General features: G+C 38.7%; 1 protein-coding gene across 12 annotated transcripts in view; it reads right to left on the bottom strand.

The window, feature by feature from the left end:
* The window catches only part of FAT3 (FAT atypical cadherin 3), a 409,192-nt gene that overhangs the window by 104,409 nt on the left and 284,222 nt on the right, over positions 1 to 20,561 (bottom strand). For 10 of the 12 annotated variants that reach the window (XM_026843787.1, XM_026842179.1, XM_026845464.1 and 7 more), the window contains exons 5-7: positions 3,827 to 4,141; positions 1,729 to 1,939; positions 1,232 to 1,300 (exon numbers count right to left, since the gene is read on the bottom strand). In XM_026843787.1, the coding sequence (XP_026699588.1) occupies positions 1,232 to 1,300; positions 1,729 to 1,939; positions 3,827 to 4,141 (595 nt within the window). The remainder of the gene's footprint in view (positions 1 to 1,231; positions 1,301 to 1,728; positions 1,940 to 3,826; positions 4,142 to 20,561) is intronic. The other 2 variants (XM_026847071.1, XM_026849547.1) reach the window with 1 other exon arrangement.

Raw genomic sequence — 20,561 nt, 5'->3', positions numbered from 1 at the left:
GAGGAAAGTTAGAGTCAGTGAAGAAGAGAATGGGAATGTAAACACTAGCTAATAAATTGCATGTAGCATACTAAAACAACCAAGGGAATGGGACGAAAACTGTAGGAAGCATATGCTGTCCTTCCCCAGGGGCTAACAGGAACCTTAGAACATTACAATAGCTTTGGGTTTAATTTTAATATAGTTGGCACATCAGAAACCATGATACAAATTCAAAGAGGAAATGTTGCTGCTTCTGTCTTTCATCTGCACAAACTGGCAATAAAAGGTGGATGAAAATGACTCTGACAGACCCTTTCTCTTGTGGTACTTGCCCTTCCTGTTGGTTAAACCCATCCGCAAATAGCTATGCTGAAATGAGAACCAGGCTCAATCCCTGTAAATAAAGACTGCTGATGCACCCTTTCCACTAAGTCTGTGTCAAAGGCTTTTTGTTTCTCTAATCTTTCATATAGTATTCGCTTTATAACCCTTCATTTAAATACTGCACCCCTTTGTGCAGACAGAGGGTTTTACATCCAAACGTATACAAGCTTTACAGGCAAATATTAAGTAGCACACTGACTTTGCAGGGTCGCCATGCTGCTGGGGAAAGTCTCATTTTGGAGATGTTAAATGAGTTATTTTAAATGACATAACTGAATCAGCAGCAGAAGCGGGAAAGAAATGCTTAGGAGCATTGATTCCTGTTTCTCCCAAGCAATTAAGTGAGACCCTCTACTCCCTGTCTTTTTGGCAGCTACATCCTTAGTGGCATTTCCCTGTGATTTTAAGACCACTACTTCTACGGCTTCCTCTGCTAAGGATAGTTCTCCTTCCCTATTTTTATAGACAATTTTATGTAAGGCAATTTTGTGGTTGAAATCTCACATCAAAACACATTTCTCTTTTTCAGCTTGCATTCAAGACAAACTTTTGGTGGCTCCATTTGTAACCCATATGTTGATGCATCCCATTCTGTTTCACAGTTAAATGGATGGCACTGGACTGTGAAAAGTTTGAATTAATTATTTGTGATAAACTGCGGAAAATCCGTGAATAAAATGATAATAATTGGACACAAATACGGTAAAAGCTGTCATAGAAAGAAACGCAGCACATCCATGTGTCGCATTGCATCCTGTCACAGGCACTTATGAAAGATGTAATATAAATTGTCTCAAAGAACTTGCAAAAATAAAAGGCAGCCTGGATAGTTGTATTTTAGCAAATGTGTTTGCACTAAGGGTACCTTCTGTTGAACAGTTCTGCCCACAAGCTGTCTGTAGAATATAGAACATCTCTCGAGCATGCTTGCCACCTTGAAGCAGGGCAGTCGGAAGCAGAAAAAAAAGAACAGAATGCAGAAAAAAAGGTGAAGAAAGAGAGAAATGAGGGACAGCAAGTCTAAGTACCATAAATACATTTAGAAATGAGATTAGCAAAGTATGACAATAGAATTTAAATGACAGACAACATTAAAATTGCAGTAAATAACATAGTATGAAAAAAAACAATTCAGCCATACAGCGCTCTTTTTTTCAGCTTAGCTAAGGAGTCATAACAAAAGCAGGAATATTATTATTATTGTTATTGCTACATTAAAATAGCATTTTCATTTCTGCATTAAGAAAGTGGGTTTAATTTGGGGTGGGACAGTTCATGGTTAGTTTTCTTGCTCTCAAAACCACACATCCATATGCTTTGCTTCTAAAGCGTCCTTCCTCACACCTCTGGCTCCCAACTTACCGACAATATCGAACCAGAGGGGAATGTTAGATGGCTGCACGGAGACCACTCCGACGATTTCGGTCACTTTATCGCTTTCCATGACTGTGAAGTTGTAAAAGGGTTCATCGAAAGTCAGGGGCAAGGGTGAGGGTGCAGGCTTTTTTATCCACTCAATATGGAGGCGGGCAGTTGAAGATTTTTGGGGCCGGCCATTGTCCACTGCTTTAATCTGGCAGGTACAAAGAAAAGACGACTCAGACTGAGCATCCCAGCTTGGCAGTTCAGACCTACTTCTATCGCATGATGACAACAGCTTGGAAAATGGCCATTCTAATCCTCTATGAAAAATTCCATGAAAAACCGAGGAAGATAAGCACTTATTTCTCAGTTCTGATTTTTTACCATTACACTTTGACTTTTCACTGAAAAGACTGATATTAAACTGAAATGTTTTGTTTTAAAAATGCTGGTGTGAGGCCTTCTGGAGATACAATTCAATCGCTCCCCACAAAGATCCTCATCTGCAGAACCAGTTTCTGTCTCTGATTTGAACTTCCACCCAATTCCCTCTTGCAGAAAAGCTGGGAGATTTACAACGACCCTGAGGGATGGCGTGCACTTGTAAAACATGCTCACCCAGACCATGTCTGACTGTTTTAGATGGCATCTGTATTGCAGATAAGACTGGTATTCCTTATATTGCCTTCTTCAGAATCCTTAATTAAGTAAGTTTCAGATCATTTTCCCTGTTCTCCAAAACAAATATAATTTTTTTTCTTTATTTATTCTCCTTGCTTCCTCCTCTCTGTCATGTTCACTAAGAGTTGCCCAGCTTGGTGCTAATTCATTTTATTATAATGTCCTCTAGAGGGATGGATAGACTTGATATTTGCCTGGCACACTTTATGGGTTTAGCACAGAAAAGACAATCTGAGCAGCAACAAACACTGTGCTTAAAAAAGGGGAAAATGTAGGTTACAAAATGGGTGCTTTGATGAATAATATCAGTGTCAATCAAAGGGTTTTACTTTAAAGGAAATATTTCTGGCTATATAGGACCACTGATGTAAATATGCTGCTACTATGCCTTTTAAAAATGGGAAGTATTTTCCCGAAATACTATACCCTATTTCTTTCTCTGGAAATATGTTAAGTGGGTTTGGTGTTAACACTTGCCATCCTGCTCCATTCAAGGAAGGCAGGCCCTTAGTGAAAAAATGCTGAGGGTGTGATGAGCAGTTCCAAGGTAGAAAACCTTCAGCTGTTGCATTATAATAAGGGCCAGATCCCAGACGTGACTTCCTGCTCTGCACAGGGAAAGGTACTCACTCACCCAAAGGGTGCTCTACTCTGATTATAAGGTGCTTCTCAATAGTTTGATAGTTATTCACAGGTTTCCAACCCTGTGAAGGTATCCCAGCAGAGACCCGTTACTGCAAGTGACATCTCTTCCTTTACTATGGGCCAGATCGTGAACCTCTGACATTTTTTTGTCATCTCCTTAACTACAACTTGTTGGCTTACTGCTGTAGATGAAGAGTGCACATTCAAGTCTTATAGTGCTTTATATCAATACCACCATCTTGTATTCTTTCTTTCTTTGACCTTCTCTATACAGTTTGAGTTATTTGCAAAGTATTTTGACTGAGATTTCATTTAACTGAAATTGCTGCCATTACTGACACTCTTCAATGTGGTCAGAAGGGTACCACAATGTAGAGTACACAGTAATTCTCCTCCCTGAAGTCACCTAACTTGGAAAGTATAAAGACCCTTCCATGAAGGCAAGCAATTGTATCCAGACAAAAGGTGAATAACCATTCGCAGCTATATCGGCCCAGTTCAACATGATACAACTTTGCAAGCACACAAGCCCTTGGTCTTCATTTCTGTGTATTCAGTGGAACGACTTAGGGCAACAATTTGCAGGTTGAGTGAACAGTCTGAGAATAGTTCACTCTGTGGTGCATGTGAATATTAGATTTCTTAATACAGTCAGATCTTACACATAGGTCATACATTAAACACAGTCATGTATCACTCTTTATACAAGAGGGCCTATTTCTAAAAAAAAAAGTCAGATCATGGGTTTGTATGTCGATGAAAGAGCACTTACTGTTAAGATGTCGTAACTCCCCGCTGTGAACTGCTTTCTAGAAGAAACCATCCCTGTTTTGGGATCAATAAAAAATTTCCCATCATCATTTCCATCCACAATGCTGTATGAGATTTCTGCATTAGGGCCTTCATCTTTGTCAAAAGCAAAAGCTCTGTAGATTGGCTCCCCTCTTTTCTTACGGTCCCTCTCTGGCAGCTTGATCTGATAGACTTTCTCTGGAAACTGAGGTTTGTTATCATTCTCATCCAGAACCTGGACCACCACCCAAACGGAGGACTGCTTGGGAGATGTGCCCCCATCTGAGACGGTTACCTGAAAAATGACAGCAGTAGAAGTTATTCTGAATAGGTACAGTGGGACTTTATAAATTGGGAAAAAACATAAAATATAAAGAAACACCCCTCTCTACCCAAACTTAATCTGCAGTTTACAAAGTCTTCTGTGTATACAAGACATATTCACTATAAACATGCTCAGTGCCTAACTCAAATATGCACACAATGGCAAATACAGGAAGATTTTTTACTTTTGAGATGAACCTGGAACAGAGAACCTGCTGACTAGGAATCTATTTCTCAAAACATTAAATCCTTTTATCTGAAATTCTGCAGGTTTATCTCAGAGGAGTGAACTCGAATTAACCCATTAAGCAAGATCCGTGGTTTTTTACAAACATATTTTAAAGTTTCTTCAATCATGCAATAAATTTGAAAGACTTATTTCTTCTTAAATCCTAGAATAATCTCTGTCACTTTTTTCCCATTAATTATTTGGAATTTCTTAAACAACAAAAGGATTTCTGTCACTTCTTTTCATTCATTACCTGAGATGTGACAGCTCATTAATTCCAAAACTGTTTTATATGATTGTAAGGGGCACAGTGAGGCAGGTAGCAAAAAATTTCTGCTGCATTGTGTAAAGAGCACACTGTGCTGCCATACGTAAGAAATAAAATCTCTGAGACAAAAGTTAATTAGTAATTTAGCTACAACTTAAACAGAATTACTAATCATTTTCAGTCTGAAACACTGTGAAAACAAAATGATCCAAGATCAACAAGCACTCAAGAGATTTAATAATATGCCTTCAAAATGCAATCAATACGTTTCAAATTTCCCCCTCAATATTTCGATTGCATTTTTTAAAGAGAAAGAAATAAGGCAGAAAGTTGTTTCTGTTTGCATGAAAGAAGTTCAAATTTCACTTTCAGCTACATATGATAACATGACAGTTCCCACAGTAGCAATTGTTGATGATGGAGAGACAAGATATAACATACCCTTCCCTGCTCATAGCCACCATTGCACATCAATTGCTTTGCTGGTTAACTTCTCAATGCTTTATTTTTCATTAAACATTTCTGTATTCCCTCACAAATCATAGAGCACTGATGTCCAGTCCTTGGGCAAAGCAAAATCTTCTGGGAATAATGTTCCTTGCCATTGTCACCTCCTCGCGACAAGAAGTTTAAACTTAGGGTAACCCCTTTAGTACTAAGATCAGCAGAAGAAACACAACATTTTCTATAAGAAAGGTAAAGGACCTTTTCCATTTCCTTTATTTAACTATACTTTTAGAAATTGATGCAGTGGAAGGGAGAAGACTGACAGGCTTAGGGACTGAAACCCTTATTTATAGAAAAATAAACGGTATGGCAACATACAGTGGCAATGTAAAATCCCCCAAACTGGCCCATAACTCATTGGAGAGTGGAGCCTGTCCTCCCAATGACATGTATCAGTCTCAAGCCTCCTTCTCCTGTCTCTCACCAGAATTGGCAATTAGCACTTGTTGGGATTGCCACCTCGTGATGGGGATGACTGTCTGCTGCGAGCCAGGCAGGGATCATCCCCACCCTGCAAAGCCACCAACGTGCTGTTTGTCAGTCACCAGCGACAGTGCGGGGAGAGGAAATGCAGCTCATTACCAATGTACTCAGCCATCCAGCCCCCACTTGCTACGCTTTCCAAAACAGCATTTATCACACCAAAAGGCTGCACACGTGGCTGCGAATATGCCTTTCCACCCAGGGAGAGCAACCGCCAGGGACCTCAGCGTCTCCACTTCACTGCTCTGGGAGAACTTTAGAGCTTCTGCAGCAAACAAAAAGCCAATTCTACCAATTATCCTATGACAGGCTTTCAACAATAGCTTTTGCCCCACACTTAGAGGCTGATCCTCTCGATTTGTGTTCTACTCTGGTGCAACTGGCCAAGCTCTCAGATTAACAAAGAAAAAAATTTTAAAGCATATTTGCTGCCAGGCAATACAGGCTGTAGTGCATAGAAACAATCGGACACACAGTTGCTCAAATGCTGGTCAAAAATACCAACAAAATGCTTTTATGTGGAGTAACGATCTTAATGCATAGAAAATACTAGGGAGAGCCAAGAAAATCTTGGTTTCTGAGTAGAACATCACTCAACTTTTACAAAAAAAGACATTTTCTTCAGCCTGCTAGCAGTCATCTATTAAAAAAAAAAAAAATGTGTGTGTGGGACAAAAAGTTTACAACTATTAATGGTACAAAAATCTCTGAAAACCACGGTGGCATAAACAGTCAAGTGACTATGATGAAAAACCTACTTAAGTCAAGAGACTGCTCAAGAAGCAAAGCCATCCTCCTGTCTTACCAATACACAGCCTCCCAGTTTGTTAGGTTACTGCTGAAATCCTAACGTGGTGTTGTGGCAGCAAATACGTGCATCATTTGTTTGTTTTTGTAAGCCCAAACTTGTGGGAAATCTGTTCAGTAACAGAAAAGTTGCGCTGAAAATATTTGCTGACAGTTAATTGAAAATAGTAATGGCTACAACAAGAAATGTCAGCTAATTAACAGAAATTAACATAGAAAGCCTGAAGATAGTCAGTTCTACTCTGTCTAAAACTTTAAGTCCCTGGAGAGGAAAATGTTATGTACCAGCTAAGCCTTTTTCTCTGGGTGACACTCAAAACTTTTCAAAATGACAGGCTCCAGCTCCGCTTAAAAAGATCTGAGTGCCAGACACGGGAGCTGATGTGTGAGTTAAAGCTCTCTCTTTGTAGGCATGTAAATTAATTAATTAAGCCACCCTCACACCAGCGATGTGATTATTTCCCTAACTGTAAATCCGCGCCCCAGCTGACCCCTCTCTTGTGCTCCAAGAGCCTGACCCCAGCCTGGCTTTTCAGGTTCCAGCTATAAACAGGGAAAAAGGGCTGCAAAAATTTTCTCTGCTCCTACAGAAAAAAACTCCGCAACAACACATTAAAACAAAATAACAAATTGCTGCCAATTTAAAATTGTTCCCAGACAAGAATGGGGAGGACCTGAGAGGTCGTTCAGCACAGCACTCTGCAAATGCCGTTTCCATCAGGGCACTGTATCGCAGAGGCACTTAGGGGCCCCTCTAACTAAGGCAATTTTGATTCAAACATTACCACAGATCTCAGCAAAATCCTTAAACAGCTGGAAATTGCAGTGAAAAGTAACCAGGGAGGGGAAGGAGGTTGGGACATTTGTAGGACAAAGATACAAAAGCTAATTCACAGCTGGTATCTCTGGAAATGTGAAAGGCAGATGTGCAAGACATAGGAGACCTTGCCAGGAGCAAAGCCGTAATTCAGGACCAGTGAGGTTCTTTTGTTTAGAAACATGCAGATGCTATGGTAGGGAAAAATAAAGGGGGGAAGAAAGGTGATATAGATGAATGACAGACTGTCCCAATATAAGCCTGTCAAGGTGTGACATCAAAAACCCAACAAGAGGTGCATCTCACGGTAATCAAGATGGGAAAATGGTGAGGACCAGAATTAAAGCTTTCCCAGAGGAAATGAGAAATGGTAGTTTCATCAGCATGTGCTTTCTTAACTGCTGAACACCTTCTCCAGTCTATGTGCTGAGTCTGGTATCCAGACACAGTGGGTGCAGACATGCTGCTTCTTGTCCATGTGCAACCTGAGATGGGCCAGCCAGCTACTATCCCCTCTGCCCTTCTGGTTAGATATGGCTGCTCACGCTGTGTCAACACCACCGAAACAGAGGATACGACCTCCCAAAGCTGAGCTAGAGCCATGAAAGCAGCTGAATTTTGACTCTCTGACCAACCATACAAACGGTTGGTCCATTCACCAAGGGTGGAATATGTTAAAAGGAATGCGATGACATGTTTAATGGGGTCTGATAGCATCAGACAGTAAGAGTAATATGAACTTTATATACCACTTTCATGGCGAAATCCTAAGCATCACTGCTGTTTCCCACAACCTACAGTTCCAGTACATCAAATGCACTTTCTGTCAGGAATCTGCATTTACCCATTGTCTTTAATGTTTATGACTTCACTGAAACATGTCAGCCAACACACATATAGGTATCAGTTACCGGGAAATTTCTTTGCTAGAGTAGTGACATTCACACATCCCTTACAATGCTTCCTTCAGCTGGATGGACCAGGGCAAGACCTCCTGAAATCACTCTACTTACATCAGACATATATTTTTGGAGAAAAACACACAAAGAGATCTCCTTCTGCAGAGTATGACAAATTCAGTATAATAATAGAACTTTCAAAATCCAAGTAAGGCAATTTTTATATCTTCTGCAGGATCTACTTCAGTAGGCTTTGCCTATAGACATTGACACTCCCTTTCCTACAGGACTGAGAGATAGTCCTTCATATTCATGTTCATGTTTATGTTCAAGTCCACAGATCAACTACAAAAAGACTTCCACAGCCGTGGACCTTCTCAGTGAAAACCAAGGTCAACACTGTTAACATACAACAGATGGAATGTTAGATATTGAAAATTTATTCTTTTTATGACCATGGAGAAGACACAAAGGAGATGTCTACTGTGAAAGGATAGGCTAAAACACAGGGTCAGTCTAGCAGACCTCAATACTGGTGGCAAAAGTAATTCTGCCTTGACACAGTCAATTCTATGAATTGGACTGTGACAGTTAACTGAAGAAGGTTACCTCTTGAATTTTTTTGGAATGCAACTGTGAGGACCACCCTCCTGAATAAGAAGTACAATATTGAGTCTCATTAACAAAAGCTCATGACTTCCAAGATAATTATTAACTCAGCTGGATAGAGTAGCTAGGAGGGATCTTACTTCAATGAGTATAACAAGACAATCAGCAGGTGTTTAATGTGAGTTATCAAGCCTTAAGAATGAGAATACTTCTTCCATATCATTCCTTGGCAGAAGGAAGTACTCAGCCTACCCAATTTTTAAGGTAAGAGGAACTGCCACATTACTGTCATTAGCATTGCAAAATGCTGAATGTGTCATATTTGCTTGTTTATTTTCGTTCGTGTGATAACTGCTTGATGCAAAAAAAGAGAGAGCTGAGATGACTGTGTCTCATCTGAGAAGTGTACATAATGAGGTTTTCAGGTAAAAGTGTCTCCCTTCCCCCAACCAGAAATGCCATTTTTGCTTCAGAAAACTTCAGAAAAGAGAATCTAGTTGAGTTACTGGAGACAGAAAAATGATCAAAGGGAGCCTGAGAGCTGAGGCATACCCCTGCTGTTAGTGACTAATGGGTTTGTTTCTTCTGCCAATGCGCAAAGGAGCTGCAATACCTATTGTAAGAGTCTCTGGAATTCAGCCCAAGTAAGAGAAATAAAAGATTATAAAGGAGAGCTCATTGAGGGATGAATGGAACTTTAACGTCAAATACACTGAATTACTATCTCTGCCTACTTCAGAGAGAGATTAAATTTGCAGCTAAACTCTTACAAGGAAATATTTTTTCTGAAATGCATGATATTACTGAACTACATGTTGGATTATTGCTACAAAGTGAAGGCAGCAAAGCTCAAATATATATAGAGTAGGAGAGAAAAAAAGGTATATACTTTTTTTTTTTTTTTTTTTTTTTACACAATTACTGAGTTAACTGTAGCAAACTAGATGCCTTTTCTATCCCTTATTTGGCAACCGTGGAAAAGAAGCAGGCAGATACTTATTTCACTTATCCTAATAGAATGTAGTGCTGTCCCAAAAGACAAATTACTTAAACAATTCTTGTAGGAAAGTGTGCCAATCATATCAATATGGGTCATCTTTCCTTATTCCTTTACAATGTGCTAATCTAGGAAATCTCTGTTTTCAATCATAAAAAAATTATTACATTCACTCTGGCCAGATATGAGAAATAAATAATTTAGTATACATTTTAAATACAGATTATTACTGACACAAACACTCTAGGTGGCTGATTAGGAAAGTCAATGTCTTCCAGCCACATTCAAGCTGGAAAACGATGCATAATGGTCTGTTATACCATTTGAGAATTAACGATGACATCAGATAATTTCAATGCTGTATTGCCAGAAGACAGGAAGGAAGGAAGGCAGGCTTTTTCATTTGAAGTTAAATACTCCCTGCAGTATCTGCAAACCTAAATATTAGAAGAGTGTACTGAAGAAAGTCTTAGAGACTTCAAATCTTAACTTTTGTCAGGCTCACAGTACTAGTCCAGTAGCTGTAATCAAATGACCTGGCAGAATGAAATATCAGAATGGGTGACTTAAAAGGTCCAGAAATACTACTACTACTACATTTATTCTGTGTCATACTTTATTCTATGAGCTTTTTGCAAATTGAAACAGTAAAGAAGAAAAACTCTGAAAAGAAACTTAAGGCTTGTATTTTAGCTTCAGTAGCAATCCAAGGGAGGATCTGCATAGCTCTTGACAGTGACTCTCTAAAAGAAAACAAGTAATTTTCATTGGCATTGCTTTTAAAGTTCATTTCAGTCTGGAGATCCTGGCAACCTTTGTGCATCAGGCTGTATTTATAATGTTCTTCAATCAATACATGCTAAGATGTGCAGAACCAGCCATTATTCCATTAAAATCCCAGGACAACAGAATAGCCTGTTAAAAGAAACTCCTCAGAAAGTATCTTCCACTTATCCTCACTAAGTAAAAAGAAAACTGTGGTCCCCAGGAATGTCAAACTCATATAATTTTGCTTTGGACTAACTGTAGATAAAACTTTGCCTAGAAGTGACTCTAAGCCGATCACTTTCCAGAAGTCCAAGTGCGCCTCCTACTTCCACTGGTAGAACTAAATACAGATAATCTTCACTTTTACTACCTAACAGTAGGGTGTAATCACTTACGATTCAGCAGAAATCATCTGGTAAGAGAAAGCATTGTTCAGCTAGGACTTTACCTGACCTTCTATATGATAACACCACCATCAGAAAGTGGTGCTTGAAACTGCGTATCCCACATCAAGCAGTCTGCAACTAGAAGATTGGAAAACTAGAGTTGATCATAGTACGAACATCAACCTGTCTCCAGATAACAACTGTAAATGTCTTTTGATGATATCAAGAACTCCCTTTCTTTGTTGATGAACCTAAAATAATGAATCTCATTAACCCAGCATATAATGAAGAAAAATCTGAAAAGCAGAGAAATACACTCCAAATAGTCCTCTGATAATATCTGGACCCAAGGAAATTCACCCATCTTCAGACTGACACCTTAGAAGCAAGCTAAAGACTCATACGCGATTGCTTAGACATAATTTTTATAGGCATATGGAACCTCTTTAGGAACAACCTATTACTAAACAGAAGTATAACTACTCTCATAGCTTCTAAATGAGAAAGAAGATAAAAGCTGTGTATTGATCTTCCCAGTAAACTTTGAAGAAAGGGTTTAGCTCGTGCTGCTAGTGAAGATTACAATCAGGGAGTTTGGTGAACAGAAAATGAGTAGTCAAATCTGAGAATATTTCACTTCAAGCAGCTTTAAATAACATAAAGCTTGTAATTAAGATATTTATACAGTTTAATGTTAGTAGTAATCTCTATGTCAATTGTAATTGCATTCATACCTGGATATCTACTTCAGCCATTTGTGGATTTTGCTTTTCGTGTGATAAGAAACACTTGTGATCAAATACTGGTAAGCTCACTTCTACCAGATCTACCTCTACAGATAATGCCTTTCTCCAAAAATTTTATCTCAGCACACAGGAAATACAGGAGCTCTCAGTTTTTGTGCTTCAAAAGAGTTGTGCATCAACTTCTAGGCTCACTGCACTACCCTTCTCTCAACTATACAATTATCTTCTATCACAAAAGTCACTTGATTATCTTCACTATAAGCAGGAACTAAACCCCTTCTTCAAAGTTTCCTCAAAATAATAGAGATTGTTACACGCCCCCAATCTTTCATTTTTCGTAACAGACCAGTCAATATGTGTAATCATGTGAGAAAAACATTCTGGTTATTAATAAAGACACAAGAGTTTATCTATGCTTCCAGAATATTTTCCTAATATTAATAATTTATTTTATTTTTTAACTATCAGCAGAAATGCTGTGCTTAAAAATATATGCTGATATATTGCCAAAATCTAATCAAGCTATAGTACTATTTAGTCACTGCGGAGTTAATTAATCAAGCAGCAAATCAATATATACTTTAAATCCTTGCTTGGGTGTGCAGCTGTTTGTAGTATAGGTCCTCAGATATTCAAACTGATGGGAAATTAAGGTACAGCAACTTTTTTTAGCATGAACTCCGGAATGTGGTGGAGGTGATTTCGTGGGTGTGGCAATAGCCCTCCATTTATTTTGCACAAAGTCAGAAGCACTGCCTCGTGTGTACACGGAAGTTCACCATGCTGCTGAACTTCCTCTAAGAAAAGACATAGGACGAAGGAGCTTGCTCTGCATGACCTTCGAAATATTGTACCATGCAGTTTCTGTTACAACAGAACTAAAACTTTCAGTCTTCAAAGGAACTACCGCCTTCTCTCCTAAATATTAAAATTTAATTCTAAATAATATTTGTCATGCTGACAGCCAGTGCCTTCTGATGTTGGCTGAAATGCCCTTAGGTGAGGCTCTGGGATGGTCAGTCTTGAAACAATATTTTTATTACTTAGGAGGTAATACATTTATTTTGCCACCAATGAGATGAAAGATATACACTGTAATTCCTTACAGTTATTTACTTTGAAGGTACACTGCATTCATATTCTACGCTGCTACCTGAAGCCAAACCAAGTATTTTCAAAAGAAAGATAACACTAAGATAACACTTTTTTTTTTTTTTTTTTTTAGCAGCACTTGGTTGTGCTAACAGAGGATGACACCACCTTGTCTCTGGCAGAAAGGCAGATTAAGATGCACGCAGCCCCGTCTCCAACTCCTCCTCCAGCCATTTGTTCTTCCCCTGTCATCAGCTTGCAGCCACCTTCACCCGTCAATAAACTATCTGCGCTACAAACAGGGCTACTGAAATAAGCAGGGTTTCAAATGGACTACTGAAAGGAAGCAAAATCCCCCAAAAGGCAGATGGTTAACAAGTGATGGCATTGAGAGAGAATGACAAGGAGAGGCATGCTAGGTTCCCCAAGTCAGGGTGGGAGATATTTCTTAAGAGGGTTTGGCCACTGAAGGAACATGCTTTGTGTAACTACAGTTACGGTAATGAATTCTGAAATTTCACTACAGATAGTAATTTACCCTCCACCTAAAAAAAAAGAAATAAATCCCTACCATAGAATTAATTGCTTACCAACAAGCCTTTGATCAATACCAAAGTAGGCAAAGTCAGAACCAGTGATCTCAAGGTGATCTGAAGACTTTGTGTCCCATCAGTAACTGCTGAAATGATCCAGTTTCCATTTTACACTATTCTTCCACAATATGCAAGAAATAATGAATGCTCTCCATTCACACATACATGTGAAACATTTCAAAGGCAGTTTTATAGCTGATAGCCTGACGAGTAGCCTCTGACATTTAAATGCAATTTATTTTTTTCAGAACAAAAAATCAAGCTTCTACAGTTTTATGTTCAAAATAAAGCTTACCAGTTAAAAACCTGACTAATAAAAAATGGATTTCTTAGCCAGGTAGAAAGTATATAAAATCAGACCTTTAAGGGGTACAGTCTGTTCAAATTTTTGATCCTGTAGAGATATTCTGAATTTGCAACAGGTAAAAATGGATGTTTTAGGCTTCAGAAATATATCTGGCATTAGTGAACAGTCACTCAGGAATACTTCTGTGACTGTTTTCAGTAATCTAAAATGAAAAAATGAAGATGTCATTTTTTTGGTGATATTCAAGTTACTTGATAGAAGTTTCTTTGGTTAGCAAAATTTTAATCAACTGAAGAGAACAATATGATAGCAATTACTCATGTATGTTTGAATAAAGTAATTTTTGTAGTTAGTTGAGGACTATATCCTAAAATATCATACAAAGTAGTATGAAAATGTTCAGAAAATCAATTTGAAAAATAAGTAAAATAAGGTGAAGGAGATCAGCATGAATAATGATCGTCTTCCCAAGGCAAGTATTTTAATGACGGTATCATCCTGTTTTTGTCAGGCCATCTTAAAGTAAATCACATCAATTATTGTTTCAATTTTAGCAATAAAAAATTCTACTTGCCTTCTTGATTCCTACTTCACAACTTTCTGTGACAAATTAATTTTAGACAGATAATAAGCATTAATTGGGCCATATTTAATCACAGTTTCATCTAATAGGCAACACAGACAAGCCTTATTATCTCAGTGTTCACTTGTCGTTGATTCCAAGTGTCTATAAATATCTACTACCCAGTATACATTGACATAGGGGGCAGTTTTACAAGCTGGTTGAGAACCAGCATGGTATAATAGACAGGGGAAAAATGCAGATTCCAATTTTGAAGCAAAACTCATATTCTTGGACCACCTTTTTACTTTTTCCAAATTCAGTTTCCAGCTTTGAAAATTCAGCCTGTAAAACAGGCTTGGGTATTACGTCCAGAACAAAAGATGTGAAACTGCAATTCAGACAATGGTCCTGGTGATAAAGGATGTGAGCCATCAGCTCCTTCCCTGATGGGTGCATTAAGATTCTGTGTTTCATCTGACATAGAAAAACCCTTAGTTTTTTGCACTAGACAAGACTAAGACAGCTAAGTGTACATTTCATAGAATCACAGAATGGTTTGAGTTGGAAGGGACCTTGAAGATCGTCTAGTTCCAAAACCTCATCCTATCCCTACACTCCTTGATAAATAGCCCCTCCCCAGCTTTCCTGTAGCCCCCTTTAAGTACTGGAAGGCTGCTATAAGGTCTCCCCAAAGCCTTCCCTTCTCCAGGCTAAACAACCCCAACTCTCAGCCTGTCCTCATAGGACTGTGCTCCAGCCACTGATCATTTAGGGACTAGTTCACTGTAACCCTGCTTTTCATGTAGTCAGTTTAGTTCTCTTTCCAGCTTGCTTTCTGTTGAACCTCTACAAATTTCCACAAACACCTGAGTAGCCTCAGCATTCCCAACCACACCATAGATGGTGGTGTTTGCATGTCCTGCATGGCTGGGGACACACAGGGAACGTCTGAAGTCAAGTGTTCCCCTGCTGAACTGAACTCATGTTGTTTGAGCAACCAAAGAACTGCAGGTGTCTTCTTGGAGGAAAGGGACCTGGCCAGCTGTGAAATCCTCTGACTTGTAAATCAATGGGAATTTTCCCACTGACTTTGCTGAGAACAGGGTTGCACCTAGAGCTCAACCACCTCATTTCAGTTTGTTTTTATTCTCATTCAGCTTTTGCCCAGGCCTGTGCTCCAACTGCATAACAAGTACCCGAAAGATGTAAGCCTTCAGCTAAAGGGTAGATAAGATGTTTACCATCACAGCACCACTACCACTGTATGCATTATAAGTGACTGGGAAGAATCTTACTTTAACACTCAGGCAAATGTGTGATTTTTTTTTGTTTACTTTAAAGAAACAGCAATTTCATACACAATTCTTTTCTTTAACATGATCTTTTTTTTCCTGTTGGTTCAATCTGTTACACATATAGCCAGTGACCTTGCGAGCACTGTATATGAATAATTTCCAGAATGTGTCAAGACCATACTGCTGACATAAATAAGTAGGTGTGTGTGTGTATAGGAACAGGGTCATTTGGGGGTAACGATACAATGTTGTACCAAAGTTGTACCATTCCAAATGTGTTGAAAAAAAAAATTAAAAAAATCCTGGCCTCAAAAGTTAATTTCCCTGAGTAACACTCAGAACACATTAAAAATGTTCAGGTTATTAATATTAATTAATCAATTAATACTATTATAATTAATTAATTACACAGTGCCTGGAGTCCTGGAAAAGGATCTTTATGTCTCTGAATAATAAGAAGATGACATTCTACTCCTGCAGTGCAGGAGGAATTTTAAAAGATTGCAACTTTTAAAATATTCACTTTGATTCTTCTGAAGAATTAGTCTTTAACATGCATTTGATTTTTGCAGCCACAGGATGGCATTCACTGCTGTGCAACGGGTCAGTGAAATACAAGTAGAGCCTAGGAAGCATACTTTCCTTCTGGGGAAAGGAAATATTTAATCAAAAATGATAAATACAAATTTACTGCTTTCTACTGATGACAACCATTTATTCACAAATGTAATATCAAAATCTCACCCATGCACAGCTCTTAAGGTTCATGTTCTTACTTTATGGACACCAAGGCTCTCAATAGATACTTATCTTGCCTGACTTCAGTTAGTTGAGACCTTCTAAAAGTACAGAGCAGCAATTCCAACCTGGGATACCAGCAACTGCATAAAGCACTTCAGTTTCACTTCCATGGTTTATGGAGTCACAGCAACTCTTTAATGGATTTACACAGGCTCATAATTTACTGTTTATTTTCCCATTAGGGCAGTATACGCAGTAGGTGTTGACACATGGCATACCAACAGGAGGACAGTTGGACTGAATGAATGGCAAGGTGACCGAAAATTGGACGGCAAATGTCGAAGACTGCGGTTGAAAAAGCCAGGTATATCAACTCACACATACTTTTCCCAGTTGTGAAATGAAAGTTAAGAGCAGGGACAATCAGCTACAAGTAGTAATGATTTATACAGTTGGGTCTGAAGTCAGTGGAAAGCAGCAACCAATTAACTTCAGTAGAGATGTCTAATGCTACTGGAAAAATGACTGGATTTAGAGTGATGAGCAAGAATGTCAGACCCAGAGACAACCTAGTAATGCTATTAACCTTTGTGAGATTGCCCCACCAATAAAGTGATCTGGGGGACAATAAAACACTGCATGAGACAATATGCCCAATTTGGTAGTGCAGGACTGATATATGGGAGAAAAAGAATTTTCTTGGATTCATTTTATGGGCCTCCAATTAGCCCTCACCTCACCAGGTGAAGGAAGCAAAAGGGGAGAAGCAGAAGGAGACCCTCTAATGAGTTGCTTTGTTGGATTGTAGCAGAAGAAATTGAAAAAGCAAAGCTTTAGGAGCTGCTCTGCTTTTGAGATTGTCTCAGGCAGTGTTAAAGGGGCCAGGTACTTTGTTGGAAAGAGCTGTGAGAAAGCTCCTGATACATGGTAGTCTTGAACAGCACAAGTGCATCCTGTCAGGATTAGTACAACAGTACATCCCTTGGCACAGGGAGATCACGTATGTCAGCCCTATATACTAATCCCCATGTTAGGTGCTGGGGTCAGCACTGGGGATGCTTACTCATGATGTGGAGCCCTGGCCAACACCATCTGTACTGCTGCTGCTTTGAGAAACTCTGTGTAAAATTTAAATATACTTGTTCTCCAAAAGTGCATCCAGTTTTAGGAATGGAGGTGTTCAAAGTGAGTCTAATCCCTGGATTACTGATCTGACAAAAGAGCTAGATCTTATTTACAGGCTCAGTGAGGCAGAGGCAGTTTGTCAATCAAGTGAGGTTTAAGAGGCAGTTCCTGTTTTGCTATGTAAGTCTGGTGAACGGGTGCTCAATAACTTTTACAAAATAGAGCATGAATATGTAATTTTTTCAGCTACTACTATTTAGGCATCCGAGGGCTAGTGAAGCATATTGCACACTCAGAGAAACCAGGTGGGGCTCTCAAGTTCGGAAGTCCTGAGGTAGCAGCCATGCTGCAGAGTGGAGGAGAGGGAAAGGACACCAAGTTATCTAGAAGGGTAGAGGAAGGAAACAAGATTCACAAAAACAAAGATATTTGAGTCTATGACAGAAAGTATTAAGCTATTTGTTGGTATCTGGATTAAATATAACATGCCGGTCCTTAGAAAAGTTGAAGCCATGAACTGACAGGCTGCTATTAGTAATATTTGTACTTTTTACTTTCCCAGGGAAAGTGAGAAAAAATAATTCATTATTTTGATTCTGACATTTTTGCTCTCAATTATTCATGTTAATCCTTGCTTTTGAATATTTAGAATATTCCTTGCCAAAGAAAGTATTATTTTTTGCCAAAACATAAAATGTACTCTAGAACTGCTATGATAACATTTTCAGCATCTCCGTATCATGAGAGATTAGCAAACAGCAATATTACATTTCAGAATGAGGAGATTAATCTGTTTCCTGACAACTGAAATTTGTTAGGCTGGGAAAAGAAAATTACTGCTTTTGAGGGCAGATTTCATAGCACTTGATGCTTCAGGGCCTTTATACTTTTCTGTTTAAATCATATCTTCATAAAAAGCAAAAGAATTGTTTGGTCTCTGATTATTATCAAGCTGAAGTCAGATAAGAAAAGCATTAAGGTTCTTATGTTCCATGATAATATATTTAGGGAGAAAAAAGGTGTCAAATATGCTTATTAAACTGATTCTCAACCAGATTAGGTTTTCTTATCTCTAGTGTCTTGTAAATACTTTAATTTGTGTCATCTTACAAATTATGCTGAATACTCCAATTTTATTTCAGCACATTTGGCACAATGCAGTTTTGCCATAAAAAAGTTATTTTAAAATAAAAACAATAAGCACTGTTTAAGACTACCACGTTTTTGTATGACATTTTCCTACTCTTTCCAGTTTGTCTGTTTTGCTCAAGCTGAATGTTGAAGGATTATGTGGTGAAGGGGCAGGGTGGAAACCTGAGAATATCAAAGAACAGATAAAGAGGGAAAATACATAATATTGAAAGATGTTACAAGCTACGGTGAGAAAAGTATAAGGGGTGTGTTGAGACTCAAAGAAAATATTGTGTATTCATGGCATGCTAGGAAGAGTTTCCCACCAAGTACGCAGACTGGTTGGGACAGTTTTGGGGAATGAAGAATTTTCAGTACATCATCAATACTGGAAATTATGAGACCCTGAATAATAAGAACCTAACAAGATGGAGAAAAAAAACCCAAAACAACCTATCAGAGGAAGCAGCACTGACAAAACCCTGGACTGTTACTCTAGACTGACAGTATGACTCAAGGGAGTAGACCTCAAGAATAAGAATGATCATTACCATGATGGAGAAAAGAGAGCTGTAGGGAAGATAGTAAAACCTAATAGAACTTAACAAAGGAAGAGTTGTTCCAGTTTTGCCCTTGTGAAGAGGCTGCCTGTAAATCCAAAGGCTCACAAGTGAAGATGATGTGGTGAACGGAACACTTAAACTGTGGGTGTACTAGAAACTATCTCCAGTCAGTGTCAATGGACACTGAAACAACCTGTGATCATGTTTCAGTGAGACCGTGTCTCAAACCAACCCAACATCCACTCAAGTCAAAGGAATTGGAGATGTAATATCGGGTTCCCTACACAACGTATTGCAGAGTGGTTGAATTTGGTGCATATAAATCGTGGCGGCAAGTGAAGTCACTGTGAAAATACCCCAGAATTAACTTTCTTTAGAGATAACAAGCATGAATTCCAAACAGCTGAATACAGATCATCCTGGGAGAAAGGACAAATGGATGCAAAACTTATTTAAGGGCATGTTTCTACATGATGGATTAATTAAAAGGCATACTAGGACTTCTCATGCCCAGATAGGATTTAATACAGATGAAATGTATTCCTAACTGAATAAGAAGATGTTCCCCTGCCTTAAACGCAATGCTCAGCTTGATTTTAGCCAGGAAGGTAGGAAACTGAGACCTCCATAAAATGTGTGTGCATGCATGCATGTGTGCTCAAACACTTACAGACATAAATTAACAGTCTGGCAGCTGATGGGTATTGCAAAAGCTACAGAAAACATGATAAAGCACTAAAGCAGACATGCTTCAGATAACACAAAGGCTCTGTACATCTAAAATAGATTCAAATCATGCGAAAGATTTCCTGCTGCTTCTACAGAAGATTAAAACATTGGTACATTCATAAAACAAATGTGAAGATTTATTAAAGCAGCGTGCCCTTCACAATGACTCTTTGTCTCACCAAGCACTGAGCCTGGCAAAAGAGACACCCTGAAAGGGTATATCTGACCAATTTGGGCCTGGTAGGTGGGCTCCAGGCCATAAAAAAAGAGAGCTACAGATCTTAAGAAACATACAATGAAGAAAAAACCTGTTAACCCTGAGCTAATCTGTGAGCTAATCCCTCAGCAAGAAAGAAAGATTAGACCAAACGACTAAATCTCAACAGAAGAGAAGAACTTGGTATAAATTAACCACAGAATTTCCCTACACAAGCTTATCATGAGGAGTGATTTATAAAACAAGAAGGAAGACCATTAATATATCCCTCTCTGTTTCAACAGCATTTAACACATGGGTGCAGAGCTAATTTTCAAGCCACACAATAATGTTTGGTGTTTTAATAATACTTTTCCATCCCATTTGCATTGATCTAATGCTCTGCCATCTCGTAGTTCTGCAAACAGAGCAGAAGAAACAGGTGCTGGGTATATTCTAAATTGCTTTTCTCTCATGTGTTCACTCACCTGTTTCCAGACATAACGAGAGAAATGCAGCCATGGGTGCTGATGTCTAA

This window comes from Athene cunicularia, assembly GCF_003259725.1.
Source record: "Athene cunicularia isolate RWA chromosome 1 unlocalized genomic scaffold, athCun1 chr1_part1, whole genome shotgun sequence".
Lineage (NCBI taxonomy): Eukaryota > Metazoa > Chordata > Aves > Strigiformes > Strigidae > Athene > Athene cunicularia.
This window is presented reverse-complemented; position numbering and strand designations above follow the sequence as displayed.